Source organism: Gopherus flavomarginatus, chromosome 2, assembly GCF_025201925.1.
Source record: "Gopherus flavomarginatus isolate rGopFla2 chromosome 2, rGopFla2.mat.asm, whole genome shotgun sequence".
Classification (NCBI taxonomy): domain Eukaryota; kingdom Metazoa; phylum Chordata; order Testudines; family Testudinidae; genus Gopherus; species Gopherus flavomarginatus.
Window position 1 is genome coordinate 21,592,662 of NC_066618.1, and position 24,821 is coordinate 21,617,482.

The 24,821-nt window shown below is 43.3% G+C and overlaps 1 protein-coding gene across 3 annotated transcripts in view; it reads right to left on the bottom strand.

Moving 5' to 3' along the window:
• PTPRN2 (protein tyrosine phosphatase receptor type N2) overlaps positions 1-24,821 on the bottom strand; it is a 1,080,816-nt gene that overhangs the window by 53,775 nt on the left and 1,002,220 nt on the right. For all 3 annotated transcript variants that reach the window (XM_050942222.1, XM_050942220.1, XM_050942221.1), the window contains 2 exons: positions 19,684-19,757; positions 10,747-10,824 (listed from right to left, as the gene is read on the bottom strand). In XM_050942222.1, coding sequence (XP_050798179.1) covers positions 10,747-10,824; positions 19,684-19,757 — 152 coding nt within the window. The remainder of the gene's footprint in view (positions 1-10,746; positions 10,825-19,683; positions 19,758-24,821) is intronic.

The window sequence follows — 24,821 nt, forward strand, 5'->3', positions numbered from 1 at the left end:
GCGGGGCTTTAGAGGAGCCTTGGTTCTGCCCCCCTTGGTTCCCCGAGTGCCTGCGCCTTCCATTCCTGCCGCGGCGCCTGTTAAGGTCCTGCCGCTGGCGGAACTGGGAATACGGCCTGCGCTGTTGTTGCTGCTGCGGCCGGAAGGGTCTGCGTTGCGTCACGGGTGTGTGCATCCTGAGTGACCGCATGATGACTCGGTTGTCTTTCAGACTCTTGAGTCTGGGGTCTGTCTTTTCCGAGAACAAGCCCTGGCCTTCGAAAGGAAGGTCCTGTATAGTGTGCTGGAGCTCCGGCGGAAGGCCAGAAACCTGCAGCCAGGAGATGCGACGCATTGTTACGCCCGACGCGAGGGTACGGGCAGCCGAGTCTGCAGCGTCCAAAGAGGCTTGCAAGGACGTGCGTGCGACCTTCTTGCCTTCCTCCAAGATGGCCGTAAACTCTTGGCGAGCATCTTGTGGCAGCAGCTCCTTGAATTTGTCTGCTGCCACCCAGGAGTTGAAGGCGTATCTGCTCAGCAGGGCTTGCTGGTTGGAGACCCTGAGCTGCAGCGCCCCAGCCGAGTACACCTTACGGCCGAGGAGGTCCATCCGCCTGGCCTCCCTGGATTTGGGGGCTGGAGCCTCCTGGCCGTGACGCTCCTTATCGTTCACTGATTGAACCACCAGGGAACACGGAGTCGGGTGCACATGGAGGTACTCGTAGCCCTTAGAAGGAGCCATGTACTTCCTCTCGACGCCCTTCGCAGTAGGAGGAATGGAGGCCGGAGACTGCCAGATGGTGTTGGCGTTGGCCTGGATGGTTCGTACGAATGGTAGGGCGACTCTGGTGGGAGCGTCTGCCGAGAGGATGGTAACAATTGGGTCCTCTATCTCCGAGACCTCCTCGGCTTGCAGACTCAGATTTTGGGCTACTCGCCTGAGGAGGTCTTCGTGCGCCCTGAGGTCCAGCGGGGGGGGGCTGTTGGAGGAGGTACCAGCCACCGCTTCATCCGGGGAGGAGGATGAGGAGACCCCCGGCAAGAGAGTGTCTAACGGCGGGTCTCCTTCGGCCCTCGCCTCTGCCTCAGGAGCCAAAGCGGAGTCTTGATGCTTGGACCCTTCCTCCCCATCCGGGGAGGGAGGGGGGCGAGACAACGAGGCTTCAGGTGCCCTGCGCTCCGCAGTCGCCGGCCTAGCAGGGAGCTGTTGGGGGCCCTGGGCCTGATGGTATGCCCAGGGTGTCCAGAATCCCCATTGATGCGGGCCTTGGTCCTGCTGTGGCGGATCGCTGAACAGCGCCGCCTGCCGGTCGGTGCCCAGCGCATACCCGCTGTCCGTTTGCGAAGATACGGACGGCTGCCTAGAGGGCCATGGCGGGGCGGACCCTGGATGGTAAGGGTCTGCGCGGGCCGGCACGGACGATCTTCTCGGTGCCGGGGACCGGTGCTGGGAGTCATATCGGTGCCGGGACCGGGACCGGGTTCTGTCACAGTGCCGGGATCTGGACCGGTACCGGGCGCCGCTTCGGTGCCGGGATCGGGACCTGCCACCAGCTCGGTGCCGGGAGGTCGACCGGGACCGGGACCTGCCACCAGCTCGGTGCCGGGAGGTCGACCGGTGCAGCGAGTAATGTCTGGATCGGCTCCTGGAATCGCGGTGCCGGTATCGGCGGCTGGAGTCCGACCGCGATCGTCTTGATGTCGACCGGCGCCGCGAGTGCGACCGGGACCGCTGAGGGGAGCGGTGCCGGGACTGCGAGCGGCGGCGGGATCTGGAGCGACCGTGACGTCGGGACCTGGATCGAGAACGTGAGTCCCGAGACGGTGCCGACATCATAGGCTTGCCTCTGGACACGACCCGCACCGGAGGTACCGGGGGTGGCAGCTGAGTGGGCTCAGTCATGGCTATGAGGTCCCGTGCCGAGGCGAAGGTCTCCGGTGTGGATGGCACCACTATCTCAACCCCAGATGTCATGGGGGAGCTTGGCGGCACCGGACTCGACGGACCCGCCGGGCCCGGAGTCGACGGTGCCGGCGGCGCCGCGGCCGATGTTGAGGCCGGGCGCTCCAGTCGGGTCTGCCTGGCCGGAGTAATAGACTTCGACGGCCTAGGCTCTGTCCCCGGTGCCGGAGAAGGTCGGTGCCGGGGAGTCTTCTTGGTGCCGGTGCGATCCGGTGCCGGCGCCGAGATCACGGCCTGCGAAGCCGCCGGGTCAAGTGCCGCCTCCATAAGGAGAGTCCGGAGCCTTTGATCCCTCTCCTTCTTTGTCCTTGGCTTAAAAGCCTTGCAGATGCGGCACTTGTCGGATCTGTGCGATTCCCCCAGGCACTTCAGGCACGCGTCGTGGGGATCGCTGGTAGGCATGGGCTTCTTGCAGGCCGCACACTGCTTGAAGCCCGGCGAACCAGGCATGAGCCTGGTGCCGGGTGCCGGGAAGGGCTAAGCCCCCGGCGAAGAACTATTTACAAACTACTTAACTTAACTACTACTATCTACACTTAACAATCTAATTAACAACTACAATAGTGCTAGAGATAAACGATAGATAACAAGGAGAGCTAGGGACGTGGAGGACAGCTATGCCGCGCTCCACAGTTCCAACGACCGACACGGCGGTAAGAAGGAACTGAGGAGCGGGTGGGCCGGCAGGGATATATATTGGGCGCCATGGCGGCGCCACTCCAGGGGGCGACCTGCCGGCCCACTGGAGTTGCTAGGGTAAAAAGTTTCCGACGAACGTGCACGCACGGCGCGCACACCTAACTGGAATGGATGTGAGCAATCACTCGAAGAAGAAAGAACTGTTCCTAGTCATTTCAATGTGGTGTTAAAATCAAGCCTAATTATGACAAATTTAAATGTCAAGATTGTTGACATTGCCGATTGACACACACACAAATGAGGGAAAAATCATATTATGAAGATCTGCACAATATGGTATGAGTGACATTTCATTTTGGTATGGAGAGCGTGGCACTTAGTCAGTGGGCAGAGATTGGGAGGGTACAACTACTACTCCCCTATCCAATTTAAGCCATAATTCAAGGACAAGCATAGTAACCATGCACTGCTTTATTGAATGGCTGTGCAATTACTAATGATGTATTTATTTCACATAGCTTCACATGTTATTAAACCTTGAGGGGATACAGTTATGTACCCACCTCTCCCTTACCTTCTTTCATTTATCAAATTAGATTTGCATTTTTACACATCAGATCACTGTGTCTCTTTTTGGCTGCTCCCCTTTTTGAAGATAAGTTCAGTTCCATGCAAGGAAAATAAACTCATGAATCAAGATGACTTGAAAGCAATGTGTTCTGCATGTTTCTCCACAGTCCACAAGAGAAAAATCTGTAGAGATACCTGTAGCAGAGTGATTACCCACTCCTGCCCTGCGGGGCTTGAAACAGCCTAGGAGAAGACTGTGGTTGGGGCAAGAAGCCTAGGCTGATTGGGGCAAAGTAGGCTCAGCTGGAGTCATGCTCCAATCAGGCCCAGCTGGCCCCTATAAAAGGCTGTGAGCCAGAGGCCCAGGCAGTCTCCCTCTGCCTGTAGGTGCCAAGAAGGGAACCTAGAGTGGAGCAGGACTGGGGAAAGGCCTGGGGAGCTCTGGCCTAGGAAAGCCCCAGGCTGCAGGCCTGGTAAGGCCCATTAGGTACTGGGCTGCAGGGGGCAGCTGATGGGTAGGCAGAGGCAGCAGGTCCGAACCCCCTTTGCCTATGATGAGTGGCTTACACTGCAGTCTGCCCACAGCGAGCAGGGGGCTAGACAGGGACTGGCAGGAGGCAAAGTGGGGATAGTGGGTGGGGGTTCCTCTGGGAGGGGGAGACCCTGAGGCTGAGAGAGGTTACTGTCAGGGTATGGCACCCCAGGTAAACGATGCACTGGGGTCCTGAGAGGGACACGGGGCCACAGGTAAAGTGGATCACCGTCCTGCAGAGGGTGCTCTGGAGCTGGAATGAGCTAATTCCCAGAAGTCAGCAGCAGGAGGTGCTGCAGCAGTGAGTCAAGATGCTTACATACCTGTTTGTTTTAAAATCAATTTTAGAGCTCACAAGACATGCCACACTGAGAGCATTAGGGATGGAAATCATATTTCTCCCCAGCTGAGGTGAGGACAGCACGTGTCCCCACACAATCCTGCCAATATGCCTGGGACACTCATTTAGTATGTGGCCTGAGACTGCCTATGTGTGTGTCACTTGCTATGGTAGCTTTGGTGATGTAGCCCCATGTCGACTAGGAACTGCACTTGGAGACCACTAACTAGTTTTTACACAGGCAGATGGCAATATATTTGTTTCTTTCTAATTTTTATTAATTTCAGAACCAGAGTCAGACAATCAAAAGCCAGGGTCGCCAAACCGAGGTACAATTTCCTATAGATGGAGTCCCCACAATCTGTGGTTCTACAAATCAAGAGTTGGATTCTTGTGTTATTTGTGCAGTTCTGGAAGAGACCAATTATTTATTTATTTGATTGTGATAAGATGCAGCTGAATCCTGACACAGGAAAATACACCTAAAAAAGAACAATGTAGCCATTGCTATGACACCCCCCCCCCATTGGTACTGTTCAGCTCTGCCACGTTCCTGCCCCCTACCCTAATCTGCTTGTTTGTTTCATCCACCTGTTATGTCTGGTCTTTTAGATTGTAAATTACTTGGGGCAGCATTTCTTGTTCTCTTTGTACAGCACCTAATACAATAAGGACCTGATCTGGCTGGCCTCTAGGCTTCAAAGGAAGCATGGCACAGTGGTTAGGGTGGTAGCTTGGGACTCAGGAGATCCAGGTTCAGTTTCCTGCTCTGATACAGGCAAGTCACTTGATTTTCTGTACCTTAGTTGCCCATCTGTAAAATAGGGTTAAAAGTATTTCCCTAATTCTACACTAAAAATTGTGAGGTGCTTGGATACTATAGCTGGGGGGGGGGGCATAAGGGAGGTAGAGAGGGATGGAAGGATAGATGCATTCCACAGTCTACATGTTAAATACATATACATATAATTAGTGGTCTTGTTTCCCAGGACAACTGAGACTGCATATTTGGTCCTTGGCACCTCAAATGACAAAGTGAGGAGAGGTGGTGTTATGCTCCACAGAGATTCTCCTCTCCTAATCCAAAAAGATGATAGAGACACAGGCCAAATGAATGGAAAGGTTAAAGCAAGGCAAAATGTGAGGTCCTTAAAGCTCTAATAAGAGGGTGGAGGGGATCATCAAGATGAGGCTTTTTAATATCTTCAATTACAAAAAAATATTAAAAATAAAAAAATACTTTGAGATTACATATCTCCTAGAACTGGAAGGACCTTGGAAGGTCATTGAGCCCCTGCCTTCACTAGCAGGACCAAGTACTGATTTCTGCCCCAGAACCTTAAGTGGCCCCCTCAAGGACTGAACTCGCAACCCTGGGTTTAGCAGGCCAATGCTCAAACCACTGAGCTATCCCTCCCCCGTAAGAAAGGGGTAAGACCTGGTAAAGCAAATGTAATACATACCAACTGTGATATCAGGGATCCTAGCAGGCTTACAATTTACAAAACAGGCACAAGTAAGATTATTTTCTCAGCAGAAGGATAACTGATTCTATACATCTGACTAACAACAGTATCTTACTGGAATAATATGATCGAAGATCTTCTTAAAATAGGTCAATGTTCACAAGTTAAAGTGAAATTGAGGCAAGTAAAATACAGTTCTGTCTCATCTTATGCTGGGGTTACGTTCCGCGGTCAGCACGTAAAGCGAAAACCGCATATAGTCAAAATTACATTGAATGTAATGGCGGGCAGAATCGCTGCACTACAGGAACAGTATTTAAATTATTATTTTTCTCTTTTTGGCCAACTGCGTAAAGCTGAATTCGCACATGCTAAATGCGCGTAAGATGTGACAGACCTGTATTTCACTATTTCATGGAATTACATATGCAGTATATACGCACAATAAAAAAATGTTATGCCTCCAAAATTATTCACAATGTGAAACTCCTGATGGGATAACTTGTGTCATACTGGAAATGTTCTCTCTCCTGTTTTCAAGTCATGTTTCAGGATGAGTTGAATTTTACTGTTGTTATAGTGGTGGGACAGGGAGTGAAACCTCAGTGAAACCGATGGGTGTAGTCACTGACATTCATTCAGGATAAATGTAAGAAATAATCAACCTCCTTTACAGGACCAGATAGATGAAACAATAGGAGCCACTTTCAAAAGACCTAGGCAAATGGCAAGGCTAGAGTAGAAGCTAAACCACTGGCCCCAAGGGGTTTCCGTAGAGATTAATATAGAAAACTTCGGGTCTAGGGAATTGATTGGTGGAGCAATGTGTAGGAAAGCAAAGAAGCAGGATACAAAGAAACCCCAGTCACAGTCAGAGAAGCCCTGGTAGGGTGAAATTTAGGAAGAAAGCTGAGAGAGAACTTTTGGGTAAAGTGCTAGCTAAAGGAGGCTTGGAATTGTGAATAAAATCTCTTTGTTCAATTCTTATTGTGTTCAGGGAACCAGGGCATTGAACATTCTGTGTAAATAAACTAGATTTTATCAAAGAAATACCAGATTCCATCATCAGTATCTCCTCCTAACCAAAACAACCTGCAAGGCCACCCAAATCGGTTACCTGCTTGGATTAAAAAGGAATAAAACTGCTGTAAAGAGTGGGATCTGGTTTCCAAGGAGGGAAATTGTGAGCTGGTATTCCCGTTGAATCAAAATGGAATAATCAGGGTGCTCATAGAAATCAAAGATGCCACAAAGGAATTAAAATAAGACCTAAAACAAAAGCTGGCTTCACAAACAGGTTTAAAGCAGCACCTGAAAAGTTTCCCAGGAAGATTTTGGGGAATGATTTACAGATGAAGATATAACGCCCTCAGTCTGGAATGGCAAGATGGATCAACGTTGTGACCAGCAACCTGAATGTCATTAATCAGAAAATTTTCCATGGAGGAGACCAGGGAAGCTTGGTTGACTTGGAACTTGCTAACAAAGATGAGCGGCAGCCAGGACTTAAGAAGCTGAAAAATCATCTTAAGGAGGAAATAAAAGGGTCAGAGAGCACAGAGAGAGGTCAGCTGCCTAGATGTGGAATTGGGCCAGTCAGAGAACCTGGTAAGACTAGACATTTACAATTTTTTTTAACCCCACCAGTAACCCATAGTGGACCAGAGGGTGCAGATCAAGCTGTCCCAGCTCAAATGAGGGAAAACTCCACTACTGTTGAGGAAAGACTTCCTGGGAAGCTTATTTGGCTCAGTTCAACTTCATAGCTCAAATGAATGGCTGGGAATTTCTAGCAGCCAGTGTAAGTGGTCCAACTCTGATGTGTTGAACAGGGCCGCCCCGGAGGGAGGGAGGCAGGCAAGTGGGGCAATTTGCCCCAGGCCCGACAGGGGCAACGCAAGCCATGGCTGAGAATCCCTTCCCTGGCTACACAGCTGGTGGCGGTCCGGGCCTTTGGTGGCACTTTGGCAGCAGGCCCTTCACTCACTCAGGGTCTTTGGCGGCACTTTGGTGGCGGGTCCTTCAGTGCTGCCGAAGACACGGAGAGAGCGAAGGACCCACCGCCACCCAAGGCTCGGAGAGAGTGAAAGACACGCTGCCGCAGACTTGAAGCACTGCCCAGTAAGTACAAACGCCGCAGCGGGTGGCACCTTTTTTTTTTTTATGTCTGCTCCCCCGTTTTGCCCCAGGCTCTCTGAATCCTCTGGGCAGCCCTGGTGTTGAAGAACCTACCTTCAGAAAAAAAACAAAAACTGCGTTATTTAGACCTGGTGGCGGGAAAAAGTGTGGTGTTACAATATCACAGTAACAGAGAGGCCTGGGCACAAGCATGGTAATCAGCACAGTGAGAGATAGGAAAACTATATGGCAAATTCAGCCACCATGGAAAGTAGCATCACCTCAGAATATTCCAGTAAAGGCGAATGCAGCCAGAAAGGAGAGCCTGGAGTTTAATGATGAAAATACTGTATAGGAAAAGGGGAAAGCCAGCAGGTGATAGGTACAGGGATGTGTTGGTTGTACCAAATACCTGGGGGGTGAAAAAGTTCTGAGTTTGTCATGATTTTAAACATACTAGACATTTTGGGGTTGCAAAAACCTTAGCTATGCTAAGACAAAATTTCTGTTGGAAGACATGCAGGCAGGATATAGAAAACTGGTACAGGGAATGTGATGCTAAAGCAGGGCCAGCCCTAGGCAGCAGTATCTCATGGGGGACATCAATGGAACATAATGTTGCTGATGAGCTTGGACTTCTGCCTCAGACAGAGTCTGACAATCATTATTTCACAAAATGGCCTGAAGCTTACCCAGTAACCAAGGGGGGAACCAAGAGACTGTGCCAACAGCAGAGGTCCTAGTTTATCAATACTCCACCAGATGTGGAGTCCCAGCTGAGTTACACAGAAATCAATGAAGAAACTTTGAATTCAGAGTTTTCGCACAGGTTTGAGAGGTTCTAAGACACTCAGGACACGGAGGAGCAAAGAATTCCCAGTCAGAGAAGCTCTGGTAGCATGACTCTGAGGAGCAAAACTAAGATTTTGGGTAAAACGCTGGCTGAAAGAGGCTTAGAACTCTCTCTTGATATTTGATTCCTAGTGTGTTCAGGACACCAGGACTCTGCATATTCTTTGTAAATAAACAGGTTTCATAAAGGAGATGCCTAACTGCATCAATTTCTCTTCATAATCAAAACAACCTGCAAGGCCCTGAAAATTGACTAACAGCTTGGGTCACAAAGGAGTAATAAAAAATGTATTAGGGAGAGGAGGCAAATTTAGCCACCAGCATATCCAGGTGTGATCACCTCCAGCTTTTCTATTAGTGGCAATGCTGACATTTCATATATAAAAAGTTCGTTCTTTAAGTGCCTTATTTAAATATAAGCAGCAGCACAGGTATGCACCATTGCATATGTTATTTCCATTAGTGCATGAGCAAAACTGGGTATTTAGACATGCAAATGGCCAGTTAGCTATCTAATGAGCAACGTACGAGTACTTGAAATATGCACACAAATTTTTTTTTTAAAATCAGGCCCTTAATATATTTGCCTGAAAGAAACATGAAAAGTTAGCTCTTTCGCCAAAATTACCCCTTGGAGCCTTCTAGTCTAGGCAGCAACAGAGACAGCTTCTTATTACAACAAGGAGGTGCTTCCCTCATGGAAGTGACTACATAATGAAGCCTTTGCTTCATGCGGCTACCCTGGCTGTATCACACCGCACAGAATTGCCACACATGGCTATCTGACTCCAGGGAATAAAATAAGGGACACACTGAGCGTTCTTAGGTATCCACCAAACATACTGACGCAGGAAAGAGTACCTCCTTGGCACAGGCTCAGGGAAGAACATAGAAGTCACATCTCCCTGAGTGGCCTTTAACTAAGGACTATAAGCAGAACTGGCTCAGATCACTGAGGCTAAGAATCTGACCATCCAAAAAAATTGGCAATTAAGGGGCAGTCCCATCACTGACAGGTGACAGAATGCCCCAACTCAACAACTCTAAAGTTGCTGGAACTCTAGACTGTTCGGTTATTTTTTATTAAATAAACTCTGCCTGAGATTCAGCCCTTCTCTCTCAACCAACTGTTCAGTGTACCCAAAATCAGAGAGTTTAGAAAAATTTTGACCTGGTGCTTCACTTGTCAACAAACAAAAATATAAATGTGAAAGGAAAACGTGAAAATACTTTGTAAGAGATAAATTCAACATACAATATTTTGCAATAAAGATGAGCTCAATGTGTATGTCTGTATATGGATAGACAGATGAAGGGTGAGAGAGGTTTGATGACATTCAATTGAATATAGGCTCCTATGGCGCTTTTGAAAATTTCATCCATGGTCCCTCAAACTTCAACTAAAAAATTCTCTAAATTTGTAATGCAAAACAGTAGAGTACGGTAGTGAATAAAAACATTTTCTGCTCCTTATAATAAGCCCCAGCATTGTAATGCTGTTTAATTACTAACAGCTTGATGTTTAGTAAGCTTGCCAGCATAGACTTATACTAACAAATAAATGTTTAATTCTCTCTGTCACTTACACGCATGCGTGATGCGCATTGGCAACTTACCTACCTAAGAGTTTGCCCAAGTCAGGGTTTTGCATGTGCACTCCCAATGGAGTGCATGCAAAGTAAGCCCACTTTTGCACCTGGGTAACTCCAAACTTAAGCCCTGACCCTGCAAAGACTTACACACTCTTAACTTTATGCATTGTGGTCCCAACTCAAGAAATCATCTTTGTCCAGGAAACCACCATTGTGCTCAAATGCAGTAGATAAGGAGTAGATTTCAGTGGTTCTACTCACTCACAGTATCTAAAGTTAAGAGTGCATGTAAGTCTTTGCAGGATAAGGGCCTTACTCTAGAGCAGGTTCTAAGGGAGGTCGGAATGTCAGAAAATCAAACCAGTTTTAAGTAGCTGTCCAAACGTGGAGTTAAGAGTGTAAATTAGGCACTCATGTTTGAATATTTTGGCCTATGATTCTACAGGTAGTGTCTACACAAGAACTTTTTAAACATAATTCATATATTTACACGACTTGGTTAGTTACATGTGATATCTTTAAAAGACATGTACAAGCTCAGGATCACCTAAACACCTAAATGACAAATGCTGTCTAAAAGATAAATGGTTTTATACCTCTAACATTTCTAAAAGTGTAGGAAGGTTTTCAATGCATGACACAAATCCAGCTTCAGACATGAATTTTAAAAAGAAAGTTAACGGAGAAGAATTTACCTGCCAGAAGTCAGCAACAGTAGCAGGAAGAGGGCCCTGAGTAGCAATATATGCAGGGTTCCTGGGATCATGGTCCATCTGGAGTGAGAAAAGAGAATAGAATGGATTTATTCAAAGCAAAAAAAACCCAACCTCTAGATGGGTTAGGGAAAGAAAGTGCTTCTGTCTACAACCAAGGACCATTTAGAGGACTGCTGTGCCCCCATGTCCTTTGATGGTGAGCAAAACACTTTTTCTATTCATTAGGTCAGAGGAGCTTCCTTTCCACAAAAGAGTCAGGTTACCAGATCAATATTAGCATGACTGATTCTCTGCATTGTGTGTCCTAAACATGTAGTGTAAGATCATTTAAGAGATGTTGCAGACAAAAGCATTTACTTGAGATCCATGATCTTGGTTTCATAGCAACCCAGAAGTCATTTTGAAACATTTTTCTTCACTGAGCGTTAGGAATGCTGGGCACATCTAAATAACTGCTCCGTTTCCACTGTGCCACTGAAGGGCACATATAACAAGCAAAAATGGAGAACAAATTCAGTTTCTGGCTACTTTATTTGTCTAAATCAGGGGTCAGCAACCTCTGGCACGTGGCTCGCCGCGCCAGGCCAATGGGGGCTGAGAGATGTGCTGGCAGCGGCTTCCCACTGCCCCCATTGGCCTGGAGCGGCGAACTGCGGCCAGTGGGAGCCGCGATCAGCCAAACCTGCCGACACAGCAAGTAAACAAACTGGCCCGACCCACCAGCGTGCTTATCCTGGTGAGCCGCGTGCCAGAGGTTGCCGCACCCTGGTTTAAATGCATGCTTCTAACCTCAATGGAGGAAGTTCTGCTTAAAGACCTTAATTATAACATTTAATTCAAAGACTGATTGAACAGGGAGAAAAAAAGCTAAGAAACAAAGCCACCAAGAGTAAATAGGATTAGTGTGTTACAATGAATGTTTTCAAAGTGATGGGTAGTTTTCTCGGTCTCAAATCTTAGGCCCCATTCTCCTGATAAAGAGAAGATCGGCTGAGGGATTTTTTTTTTAAAATACTCATTCTAACCTTTAAGAGACCAACACAAAACTTTGAATGTAAAGAGAAAGGGCCAAATTCTGCTCTCGTGCAACTCCCGTTGAAGTCAGTGAGAATAATTTGTTGTCAATGCCAAATTACTGCGAACAGAATTTGACTCAAAGACTTTACTTCACCCCAACACAGTTTTTTGCACTATAAGTGAAGTTAAGATATTAATAGGAATGAATGCAAGTCATATTTCCATTAACAGGCATCTACTGAATTTATTCACAGCCTATCAAAATCTTCAGTGATGGCGGATGTCAGCATAAAAGAAGGCACCTCATAATTATGTGCAATAGAAAAGAGGGAAAGAACATAAAAGAACAGATGTAAGTTATTCTAATAGAACAACGTGATGACTGTTGCAAAAAAGTAGAAAAAACCTTATGCTTCTAATTGACGCATAATTAAAACTGCACCTAATATTAAAATTCACCCATGACAACATAATGCAAGTAAAATTATTTTGCTGAATCCATTTTAATAAAAGCCTACTTTTAAAATACAACACACCGTTAGAAGAAACCTTGACAAAAATAAAAGTTTTTCTAATTCCTTGTTTGTGTTGTTCTCTTGTCTGAGCAACTGATTCATTGAGATGTTTCCCTATCCTGCAAACAATTTGGCAGAGCAACGCTGCCTTTTGTCAAAAGCAATTCTGGAGGCAGGACATTTAGTATTGCAGGTATTTGGAGACCAAGAAAAAAAAATAGCTTTTTTGGGAATCAGGTAAGAAGGACCACATTTTTCAAAAATAAAGTTTATAATTAGGCATCTAAATAAGGGCCCAGTTTAGCAAAACATGTTATTAAGTCCCACTGACCTCAATGGGACTTAAACATAGACTTAATTGCTTTGTTGAACTGGGCCTAAGTAGTTTGGTTTTCAAAAGCAATCTGCCCATAAGGTCCCACTGAGCTCAATCGAAACTGCAGTGTGCTTAGCACTTTTGAAAGCAGGCCACTTATTTAAATATCTAATTACAGATTTCGGAGCCTGACTTTAGGCTTCTCCCTGAAAATCTCAGCCAAATCAAGTAAATATTAAATATCATAATTTGTCTGGATTTTTTTAAAACTGATCACTTGTGTGCATGCATGTGTATACTCCAGAAAACAAAGGCATAAGAAGTCAGTGATGATGTAAGCAGCACTGTCATGGAAGAAATACTTCTAAACACTCAACTATCTGATAAATCAGGAATAGGCCACTCTTGGCATTTCAGCATTAATCAGCTACTATCACAAAGGTGCTGTTTGGAACGTGGCAAACATCATAATGAGCACAAAGTAGTGAAATGTATCAACAATTTGACAATAACTCAGAAGACAATTACAAGCGTTAACATTCTGAGCACATTCTGTTGTACAGAAAATAATTATAAGCAGGAACATTTTGTATGCTGGGAGCAAACAGAAGATGGCAGAAAGCCCCATCATGCTATTAAATTATCTTTAATTGAACAAAAATAGAGCAAAGACTAAACAAATTAAACATAATGCCTGTTTTTGTTAATTTTTATATTTACAACTTCAAAGACTACATATTTTATGAAGACTTCGAAAAGTCACCACTTCGATCAAATTTGATATGATGTGATCTGGATAATTGATGGGTCTATTTGTTTATGAATGTACTTTTAAAAGACTGTCATGGGCACCAGATGGGCCCTCTTTTATTGTAGTTAATAATTGGAATAAATAAATAAAATCAGTAATGTTTTTTAAACCAACTGATCACTGAGAAAAGAACAACATTTTATATCCTCACCTAGTCATTATCCTCCCTCCAGGATCCATTACTCCCTTTCTTCCCCCAAATTGGACAAAAAACAAGTCATCCAGAGCAGAAGACATCAGACCCCACACTATCAGCTTATTAAAACAAAAATCAACAGGCCTGATTTGCCAAAGTTTTGTCCTTGGACAATCTTTAGAAACCAAGTTACATATGTAATTGTTCAGTGAGAACAAGATTTCCCTCTGCGCCTCCCCCCACCCCCAAAAAGTTCAAAGTACACATGCTTTACATCAGCAGTAAATGGCTCAGCCACTTTTAGAAAGAAAGTGGTGCAATTATTACAAATGTTCTACTATAATGGAATTTTCATTTTCCACTGCTGCAGAGGAATGGCAGAAAACATTGTGCGATAATGTACCAATCTATTTTTCCATGATTTCATTTGGGGAAGGGAAAAGAAAAGGATCAAGGACCACTACAAACCAAAGCACAATTAACTGCATTAATTATGATTACGACTGCTAAAAGTTCACAAGAAAGAAAAACTATGCAAAAGGAATCTCAAAGGAACTATCTATCCTATTCAGACATTGTCAGAAAATGGAGTTTTGTAGAAGATCAAATCAAATAACTCATAAACCTAAGATGGGTTAACAACATATCTTGGGCCTTTCTAGGGTATTTAAAATGAAAGTTGATATACAATATCTTAAACAGGAGAACAGCACAATGAACATAATGTCATGATTAGTAGTGCCCAACTTTAACTGCAATAATTTCAGGTTATGATACTACATAATTATATTTCCATCTTTACATTGGTACAAAATTAAAACTACTGCTTTAATTCTGCTTTTTGTTTTTCTGAATACAACACTATCCAACTTGCTCATGCTAAAACTTTGCACAAATCTCATTAATTTCTACTCACAGTAAAAACTCTGTTTCATTGGGTGTTTTAGACACAAATTAGGCTGTTGCATGATTTCACTGATATTGCTAATGAAATACAGCAAAATCAGTATATTCCAGTTGTAATCAGCCAACTGTACTTTATTTGGATTTAAGTTATTTGTAGGTACCTGTTAACTATTGTTCATAAAAGAGCAAAACTAAAGGCATACGTGCATACCTATTTTATTAACCATTATGAAATCTTATGTAAATTTATAACACTGACATATTCATTGATCCCCAAGATCATTACTATACACAGACCGATAGATAGATAGATATGCTGGGTCCGATGTGAGCTCATTTACACCATATTTACATGGATTTAAAATCAATGACTCTAATAGAGTTACTCCTAATTTGTACTGGTGTGAGATTGGAAACAGCACATCCACATTGTATGCAAGACCGGTACATCTATCGTTTCTACAGTTTTTATTATAATGCTAGGAAAGCAGGTTAAGCACTGACCAGTGCTTTAAAATATATGTTTAAAACAAAGCAATTTAAAATGCAGTTCTCAGATTGGATGTTTTTTGCAACATTAATACAGTTTACTCCTACATATCCTTTCATTACTTACAGGGACTGTAAATATTCTTGTGCTAGCACTGAAATTTCTTTCCTTAATAGTAAGCCTAACCAGCAAATACAGTACTATTTAGTCATCACTTTCATCTCTACATTAAAATAAAAAAAAGGTGGGGTGGTAATTGGTCCCTATCTTTATACTTGAATTAAAATTTAACACAATTTAAAAATCCTTCTCTTAAAAAACATTATGGAATGAAAGAAGCAAATCTGGTTGTGAATGCCATTATTAATTTCAGTGTCTATTCTCCACGATAAAATTTGTATGCTGTGTTTGAACAAACTGTCATGTTAATGACATTCCTCAGTCTGGTGTCTTCAGTAATAAGCAAGCTGAGTTTTTAATGTGGTTGATGGGGTTTTTTCCCCCCCTCAGACACCCTATGAGGAAAAACAGAATTCCCATTTACTTTCATGACCTCTGATTCAAAAGCAGAGATTGCACATTATTTACTACTGGATGATTTCCCTGAAATTTAATGAGGACTAAGTACAAATATGACAGATGTAATTATCACAGTTTTATTCTGCACAGTCAGGGTCGCCTTGTGCTGTAATTGCAAGCTTTTCATTCAACTGCCAGTGGCAGAGTTATTATCTTAGTACTTGATGTTATTTCGAGGATAGGAAAGCAGATCTCCATCTCACTTTCACTTCATGGAATTTCATAAGAATCCCTTCTGCCTGGTTTTACACTAGAATAAAATTAAAGGGATAAGGAAAGAACATTGATCAAATAGTTCTACTAGCCTTCCCCACACACTTTCAACCATGTTGAGGCCATGAGTCTAACCTCCGTTTTCATAACATACTGGGAGAAATGGAGGTCTTGAAGAGGTAGCTTTTTTAAAAAGAAAGAAACATGTGGGCAGGTGGCCAGCTCATTGTGTAGTGTGGAGAATTTTTTTTTCCAGCCTGTATTGCTGCACTCATTTAAACTTAAATCAAGGCTGAGTGAGCCCCAGCTGGAGATGAGACCACTGACCCCAAAGCTGGATATATACACAGCTACAAGTACACCCCTGGAAGCCTCCTTTTCTGAGTCTTGAATATAATTGCTTTATTTTACACTGCAATCTCAGACGGCTCACACATGTAAAGGGGAAAAATCCTCTTCTAGCTCAGTTCAGACTATAGTGATCTTGTGTTATTAATGGTCACACTGCAGTACAATACTCACTTCCAATCCAATCACTCCAAGGCACAAGTGCACCAAAAACGTCATTGTATTGACGTGATAATTACTGAGATTATTTAAACTGAAAGGCAGAATTCTAGAAAAAGATATGGTATTATTATTGCAAGAATGAGTAAAGGAGGAATCACTGGTATTTCAACTTTACTGTATGTTTCAAGAAAGAACAAACCAAGTATGTAGCAAATAAAGCTAAGAGAAAATATGTCAGACAAAAGCAATAGCAATATGCAATATAGACATTAGGCTCTGCCTTCAATGACCGTCTCAACTGGGTAAGGCCTGCAGATCAAGCTTTCTATGTGCTCTTAGGGACTAGTTCTAAATGGGTCCTGACCTGGGGAGACAGGAAGGATTGTGAAGTCTCAAGATCTGCTATAAAACTGGAAAGGCTCAGTCTTTCCAGTTTCTCTCTCCATTATTTGATGAACTTATACCAAATTAACAAATCTAGCTAAAATAAAACATCCTTGGCTTTGCTTAAACTTAGCGAGCTTCTGACAACTAGGTTTCCACTGTGGTCTTACGGATGCCCCAGAAACCGCCCACTGCGTCACCTTCGGGAAGAAGAGTCTGTTGGTTTGCCAACAGTTAAAATTGAATACAACAAACCCTTGGGAAACAATTCTAATCTTGCAACAGTTTTTCTTTCTTTCATGTAATACAAACTGTTTGTCTGATCTCCACAGCCTTTTAATAAACCTGGGCCAGACTGTTTCCTCCTGTGGGGTAAACACTCATAAGTTTCTCTTTGCAGTTGTCCCCAGCCTGTGGGCTCAATCCTGCAACGTACCGCAGCTCTTGGCAGGACTATCCACAAAAAGGTTCTGCACCTTTGCACTAACTCTGGGGGGGTCCATTCCCATCTATGCCCAGAGGACACCTCTCTCTTGTGTCCCTACCCATCCATCACCTCAAACATCTGTACATTTTCATTTAATGAAGTTTCAAGGAACAGATAACTTAGAGATTTGTATATGGGTCCATTCCCAAGCACTTTGGGCGCTTTACAGCTATATCAGACAAGGAAGGCCAGATTGTTGGACTCTTACTCACACCAGTACTCTTGTAAGCAAGTGCTCACTAATATGAATAAGTGGTTCACACTCTAGCCCTTAGAAAATAGAATATCATGTTTACAGCTCCCACTCCTGACTTCAGAGCAAAACCTCTCAATCGGTACAATTAAACTAAGGCGTGGTCTACAGTAGCAATTTAGGATGCTATAACTGTGTCACTCATGAGTGTAGAAAATCCACGCCCGAGTGATGCAGTTATACCAACCTAACTTCCATTGTAGCCAGTGCTAAATCAACAGGAGGGCTTCTCCTGTCAACATAGCTATCACCTCTCAAGGAAGTGGATTACCTACACTGACAGGAAAAGCCTTTCCATCCATGTAGAAAGCATCTTCACTGAAGCACTACACCACTGCAGCTGTGCCACTGCAGCCTTTTAAATGTTGACAAGCCTGAAGGCTTTGCAAGGCTTGATCAAACATAACTCATTGACTGTGTCCTGAAGAGTATTAAACAATGAATGATGGGAAAGGAAGCAGACTTGAAGCTCCAGAGGCAGAACCTCAGGTCTGGTTGAGTTGTGCACAGTGCACAGTGGGAGAGTGAGGGAGTGTGAAAAGGTGGCTTTAAGCCACCATTATGATCCCCTGATCCTCATGCTGACCAGGGAATGGTCCAGTCCCAGACAGATATAGGGCAGCCTAAAGGCTGCTCTAACTTATGCTTAGCTGCCCTTGACCCCAAGGGGCCATCCCAGCAGCTGGGGATCCCTGGAGTGCAGTGATATTCTGGTCATTCCCCTTTTCCCTACAGCAAGAGCCATAATTGGCTAGTATGCCACCAAAAGGTTTTCTTACATAGGGAAAATCCTCATATGGCTAGATCCACTGACTTTTATGGCTGCTTTGCATGACTGAACATTAGAATAGTCAGAACTGGACTGGTGGTCTGGTACCCAGAGTACATATTAGGCACAAAACCCTGGTACTTCACAGCACCTTAAAGACTTTCAGGAGATTTATCATCTTCTACTGAATCTCTGGAGAGAGTTTCATTAAACTGTTATATACTCAAGAAATTAAAACTTTTCAAATTCTGCTCAAAATACCAGATGTGTACTCAGAGTACAATCCCAACAAGATGCTCTTTTAGAAAGGGAAACGTTGTCAACAAAAATTGAAAGTAAACAACCTGCAATTTCAAATCTTTCTGTTGCAACTTGCCAGTTGCATAGTCCACACAAAATGATTTAACAGAGAGTGACACTGGAAACTGGTCCAGGAGCCAGTAACAGGATACATAGCATGGTACAGTGTCACCTAATTCTCCAGCCTAAATGCTTGGTCAAAGTTATTTCCTTCTAATGATTGTCAGTGTCCTAAAGTGACACAAATAAAAACCACCAGCATAAATAGCCCCCCAATTGGCAGCCTTAGAAAGGCAAGGACTAAGTGGACAATGAGAGAACACTACTTCCTTATGCCTAGAGATGGCTCTACCAGGTCAGGATTGAGACGTCATGATTGGGCAATGCTGCTAGGCTGTGCCATACCTGTTCTGTACCTAAAAATCTGAGAGGCCTTTGGTCTCTAAAATGATTGCTCTGGTATCTTTCACGGACAAAATAAAGATGCATATTCAATTTGTGAGAGATGGGAGAAGTACAAGGTGGTTTGTCAGAAAGTTTGGAGGGATATGACCTAAGAACTTCATTGACCTCAACTGGTGTTTGAATTATAATATAGGTGGTGGTAAGAGATTACATTCTCTGCTTTGAGAACAGCAAGATCAAAGATAGACACGGATAGCTGCAGAAGTAAATCACTCAGCACCAAGAAGGCAACAGATGAAGGAAGGAAAGAGGAAGGGTCACCTCTGAAATTTGAGGAGCAGCACTGACTGGCTTTACAAGAAGCAACGCCCAGCTCTTTGTGGCTACAGAAATCATTCTAACACATGGTAGTTTTTAGGATAGGGAAAGTAAGAGTGAAAACGTAGAGTGACAGAAAGGCAGGCAAACCTCCTTACACAATGGAAAAGGTCTGTTGAATTAAATGTACCATGCTGAGTTGTGCAGTTGACAAGTCACTACTGTCAGGTACAGGAAAATTATACGTAGATTTAAGACTCGTTATCTATTGGCATTATTGTCCTTTGGCTACAATCTTCAAAGGCATTATGTGCAAGTGTATGGAATTTATGTATTTCTACTCCCAAGTGATGGCTTGAGTCATTAATGTTGGGGAACTGGAGGTAGATATAGACCCAAGACACTGTTATTACAGTGGTGCCTTGCATCCAGTTAACATTTTATACTGATAGGCTAAGGATAAACGCTGGATTATTTGGATTAAATCATATTGGATATTGTACTTACAATTGGGCTGGCATTGATGTAGTCTGAATTGTCATGGCTATTTTCAGCTTTCAAGCATATCCTGGAATGATCATCTGTAAAGACAAAACAAAATATAGCATTTCCACCCAAATTTTCCACACTTGTTAAGTTAAAAATAATTAAAAGTGAACTAACGTACATTTCAAAAGCAGACAATGTAAAATATTGGGGGAGAGTTATTTTATTTTAACTACTAAGTCAGCTTAGCTTTGCTATAGTCCCAACTTCATTCATGAAATGAAACTCTTTGAAAGAAGATTTTAGAGGCTAACTTCCGAAAACATTTGCTGATAGTAACAATCTACCAGATGTGGAACAGTCTCACATAAGAAGAGGGACAAGCTCCATTGCTCATGAAATTTAAGACTAGACTAGGAAAAAATCCTAAAAAAAAAGAAATCTGTAGAGAACAATCCTGCACTTGCAGGGAGATGGAAAAGGCCCATTGGGTCTAGTCTATCTAGCTTCTTTATAAAATGATACTGTTCTGGAACAAAGCCAGGAGTTAATACACGCAGACCTTGCATTTCTGATTATTTCCAACAGGAACAGCAAAATACAATTTATGGCTGGATTGTGAGATAAATTGCCCTGATTAAGGGACAGCACATTGTTGGGCTGCTGCTGGAGCAGCGTGAGAGGGAACCTGTGATTCAGAGTCCCTCTCCCACTTCCGCTGGGAGAGAGTAAACTGCGTCCAGTACACACCCAGTACAATACATGATCTGGCAGAGCTACCCTGCTCAGTGCAGTAGTTGGATGGAACCAGGTCCATCGACAGAAGTTTGGGGCCCTGGTACATCATGTTCACTGGGGCCCCATTCCCTCCCTTTTCACTTTATTCACACATGCTACAGAAGTGTTTTTGGTGCCCACCCCCCCGAACTCAAGGACCCAGGTCAACCATTCCAACTTCCCTCCCCTCTTGTCAGCCCTGGATGAAGTCAAGGCCTTGCCTGTTCCCCATTCCCTCTCACCCATCTGTGCAGCTCTGAGAAGCTTTCTTCGACTCTCACGGTACTACTGATGATGAAGGCAACCCTGCAAGGTTGCAGGGATGGGCTTTTGGTCTCCGTGCATCATCACATTAACGAGGCCATGATTTGGCTCATTAGCACTAATAGAATTGTGTCCCAATTTTATTAATTCTCTACACTGTGAAACATTTAATGGGACATCCAACAGCACAATTAACACACAAGGAAATAAGATGAGAAGACATTAGATCTGCCTACTTTTATTTTTGAGGGCTGAGGTGGGTATTGAGTATGTAAACAAGATGGAATGACCACCTTGTGTTTTACATCAGATAGATTGGATTTCTCATTTGTATGATCTCATGAAACGTTATTTACAGCCATTTGATCTCATCAGCAAAATTAACCCAGCAATGGGAGCACTTCTGCCGAAACCCAATTAGAGATGCAAAAATAATGTAGAAGGACTGAGCTACTCTTGGCTCCTCTCATAAAATTATTCCATAAGTGGCACATCAACATAAAACAAGAGGAACACCAACAGACAGAGGAAAAAATGTCAAGCTATTCAACTCACGCTTCCCTGTGAAACCACTATACAAAATTAAAAAAAGATTTATGATCCAAAACGTTAGCTGTAGTAGATAGCTTAGGAGGAGAGATCCGTACTTGGGGCATATCTACATTGCAATCCAAGGTGTAACTGCAGCTCAGGCAGAAACACCTGCCCTAGCATGTTTAAAAACACCAGTGTAGATAGCATTACAGGCGTTGGGGCAGATTATGCAGGCACACTGGGGACCCGGAGGACCTTCTCACAATGCTGAAGTCTGTGCTGCCGTATCTACACTGCAATTTTTAGCCAAGCCAGTGCAGGTAAAACTAGCACAGGTATGTCATACCTTAGACTGAAGTGTAGACATATTCAGGTGCCGTTCTCAGAATAAAGAATGACAAAATCTCATTCTGCTCAAACTTTTATATAGCACAGCACAGTAGAGGATTTCTGACTACTTCAGAGTGTGTGAGAGTTTTTTTTTCCTTTACAAGAATGCTAATGTATTATAGATATTTTTACCATGGGCAGCTTTAGGGCCTTGTGACATCTGAGATCATAAGGGTGGCAGTGATTGGTCAGAGAAAACTCCACAACCTTGCTTATTGTAAAGGGTGTATGAAGAATTATAGCTCTGCAATTTTCTGGCTACAGGAAGCACATGGCTTAAATGTGCTAAATGTCATCTGGAGACAAACCCTCACGCTTCATGGAGCTAGACAGGCACTTAAGAGAAAAGTTTCATCCACTGCAAGGCAGGGCTCCTGAACTAACTAATCAACAAAGAGAATGTGGCACCACATTTTTAAGTAACAGATAAATGAGAGAGACAGTGACTCATTAAGGTTTAGTAAACTGGTGTTAGCTTTCTATTGGAGAGTCAAACTAAGTGCCATGATCGATCAGTAAGTTCAGGAATCAGCTAATTTTTTTAATTTAATACTTTGTCATGACACACCACATCAGTGATGCCATCTTATTATGGTGCCATGGTAGGTTTATTGAAGGGTGAGAGGAGTAATATGTTTGTGAAGTGTTTGGTGATGAAATGGAAAAAGTCACATTTGCTCCCAAGAAAGCTCCCAGGGTAAGTTATGAACATGTTTTCTTCAGAGTTTATGCCTATGCTTGCTTTCAGGTGGCATCGAATGTTGGCAATGAGCCCATTATGTTCAGATGTGCTTGTTGACACACCAAAGCCTCCAGAAACTGGTAGTCACTCTCCAAAAACATATTCAGCAATTATGGACATCTGTTCTTTGTGGTGACAAATAACGGTAAATAGTGACTGGTGCAACTTCTGTGGCCTAATAATTTTGCTATGAACTGAGTATTGATTAAGTTCTAAGCAGAGAAAAGCAGAGTAGAAGCAGCAGCAGAAAAAGGCAGGACGGAGGAGAAAGAAAGAAGAGAAAGAAACCTGGAGAGGACCCACAAGAAAGTTAGAAAGATGAATAAGGGAACAGGGTGGACACAGAAAGGAACTATGAAAGTGAGAGAGAAGATACAGTTCTGGACAGGACAAATGCTAGTCATTACTGCCACTAGTTCAGATGTTTACTGGATTGACTAAAGCTATGCTAAACATGAGACTAGTTCTTTGCATTTGCCATTATTCTGGCCAGATCAGAAACAACATGTGACAATGAGACATGTGAGATGGGAAAGTTGAGGAAAGGAAAGATCCCTAACCTGCAGGGCAGAAAACACCACACACACACACACACACACTTTTAGCTGGTGCTATATAAAATTAGGTGTCTTTATCTAACTTAGGTACTGATATAGCCCACAACAGCAATGCACAATCTTCAGTGTATTTATCCTTACAACGTCATGGTGAGTTAGGGAAATTCCCCATTATTTTTCATATGGGGAAGTGAGGCAGAGAGAGATTAAGTCACATGCCCAAGGTCACACAGGAAATCTGTGGTAAAGCAGGAATTGAACCTATATCTCCCAAGTCCCAGACTGATGTCCTAACCACTGGATAAGCCTTCCCCATGCTTTGTGTGTGATTTTTTTTGCTACATTTATATATATATATATACACATACATACATACACACACACACACACGTAAAACACTATACTGAACTGTGGAACCTGTGAACTGTTGAAGAATAAAAACTCAACAGCCTGAAAGCTACACATGATCCTACTTTGCACTTAGTTCACTTGATATTAGCCAAAGGTTAACTTTTCTCACATTTGTATTGAAATCTAGTTAACTTATTTCACAGTACCATTCGTGCAAGGTACGCAATGAAAACATGCATGGTAGAGAATTCATAGGATCCATTATTTTACCAAAAAGTTTACTTACTAAATGAGTCATTTATTTTTTAAAAGGGTATACAGTTTTCCATACAAATAGATAACCATCAACCGATCAAAATGTAACCGTTGAAGTTCTGGCTCACATTTCTTCACCCATCACTGAAATACCTCTGGGGTATAACATGCCAGATTTTTAACACAGCACAGCAACAATGTTACAATTTAGAAAAGAAAGTGAAGCTTACTCTGTCCAATTTAGACTACTGGGGGAACATCAAGTACATTACTAGGCAGAATAAAATTCCCAACATTTAATTTTTCCCAGGAAACTGGGTTTTAGCACTCTTACTTTTGCAAAAGTACTATGGGATATTTATTGGACTAAAATACCTCCATTCTAAATCTCAGCCAAATTGTCAGCTCTCCGCAGCACAGTTTCCCCTACCACCATACAGTATTGGTTCAGCTTGGACTCAGAGGGAACAACCAATACCCTTTCTTGGAGCATCTATGCTTTCCTTGGCAGCCTTCCACTCAACTGCTAACCAGGGATGATCCATCTTAGTTTATGAGATGGGACAGATTGCAGCTTAAAGTGGAATGACTGCAAGTCCATACTCACAAGTACACTTTAAGAAGATTCATTTTGAGCAGGATCTGTTAACAAGAATGATAAACTGTTCCATCCTATGTCAGCAAATATTTTTTTTTCCTGTTAGCACTTAAAAGGATGCAAAAGCCTTGCAATTCTTTAGCTCTGGCGGATAAAGTTACTTTGCCAGAACTTGGTGCTTACGACTGCACTTCTGAGACAGAAACTTTTCAATAGGCCTGATTCCAAAGCCCACTGAAATCATGCATTTTACTTCAATGGGCTTTGGGGGTCAGCTCCACAGTCACCTAAGCAAATTGATAGTGCAAAATTGACTATTCTCCACTCTGTATTCTTCTGGTTTATGTACTCTTAGGAAAGATAGTGTTGGGAAGGGAACCTTGAACATAACCAAGTAGAATTAAAGGGCTTCCCAAGCTGCCATGCACTGAAGGGCTAAGCTAAGTAGTAATGTGGCACTGGCAACCCTTCAGCTCTAATCCTAGCTCTGATTCAATGTGGTACCTGACGCTATTTCCCCAACTGTACAATGTACACTTGCAGCTGTCATAGGGAAAATTAATGTTTGCAGAGCACTTTAAAAATGTAAATGGTTAATGATATCTGCCAAACCACACAGCTGGATTGTAGGCACTCTTTGAAATAAAGCTGCCATTGCAGCTGTGGGTCCTGACTGTTCTTGGTTTAGGTT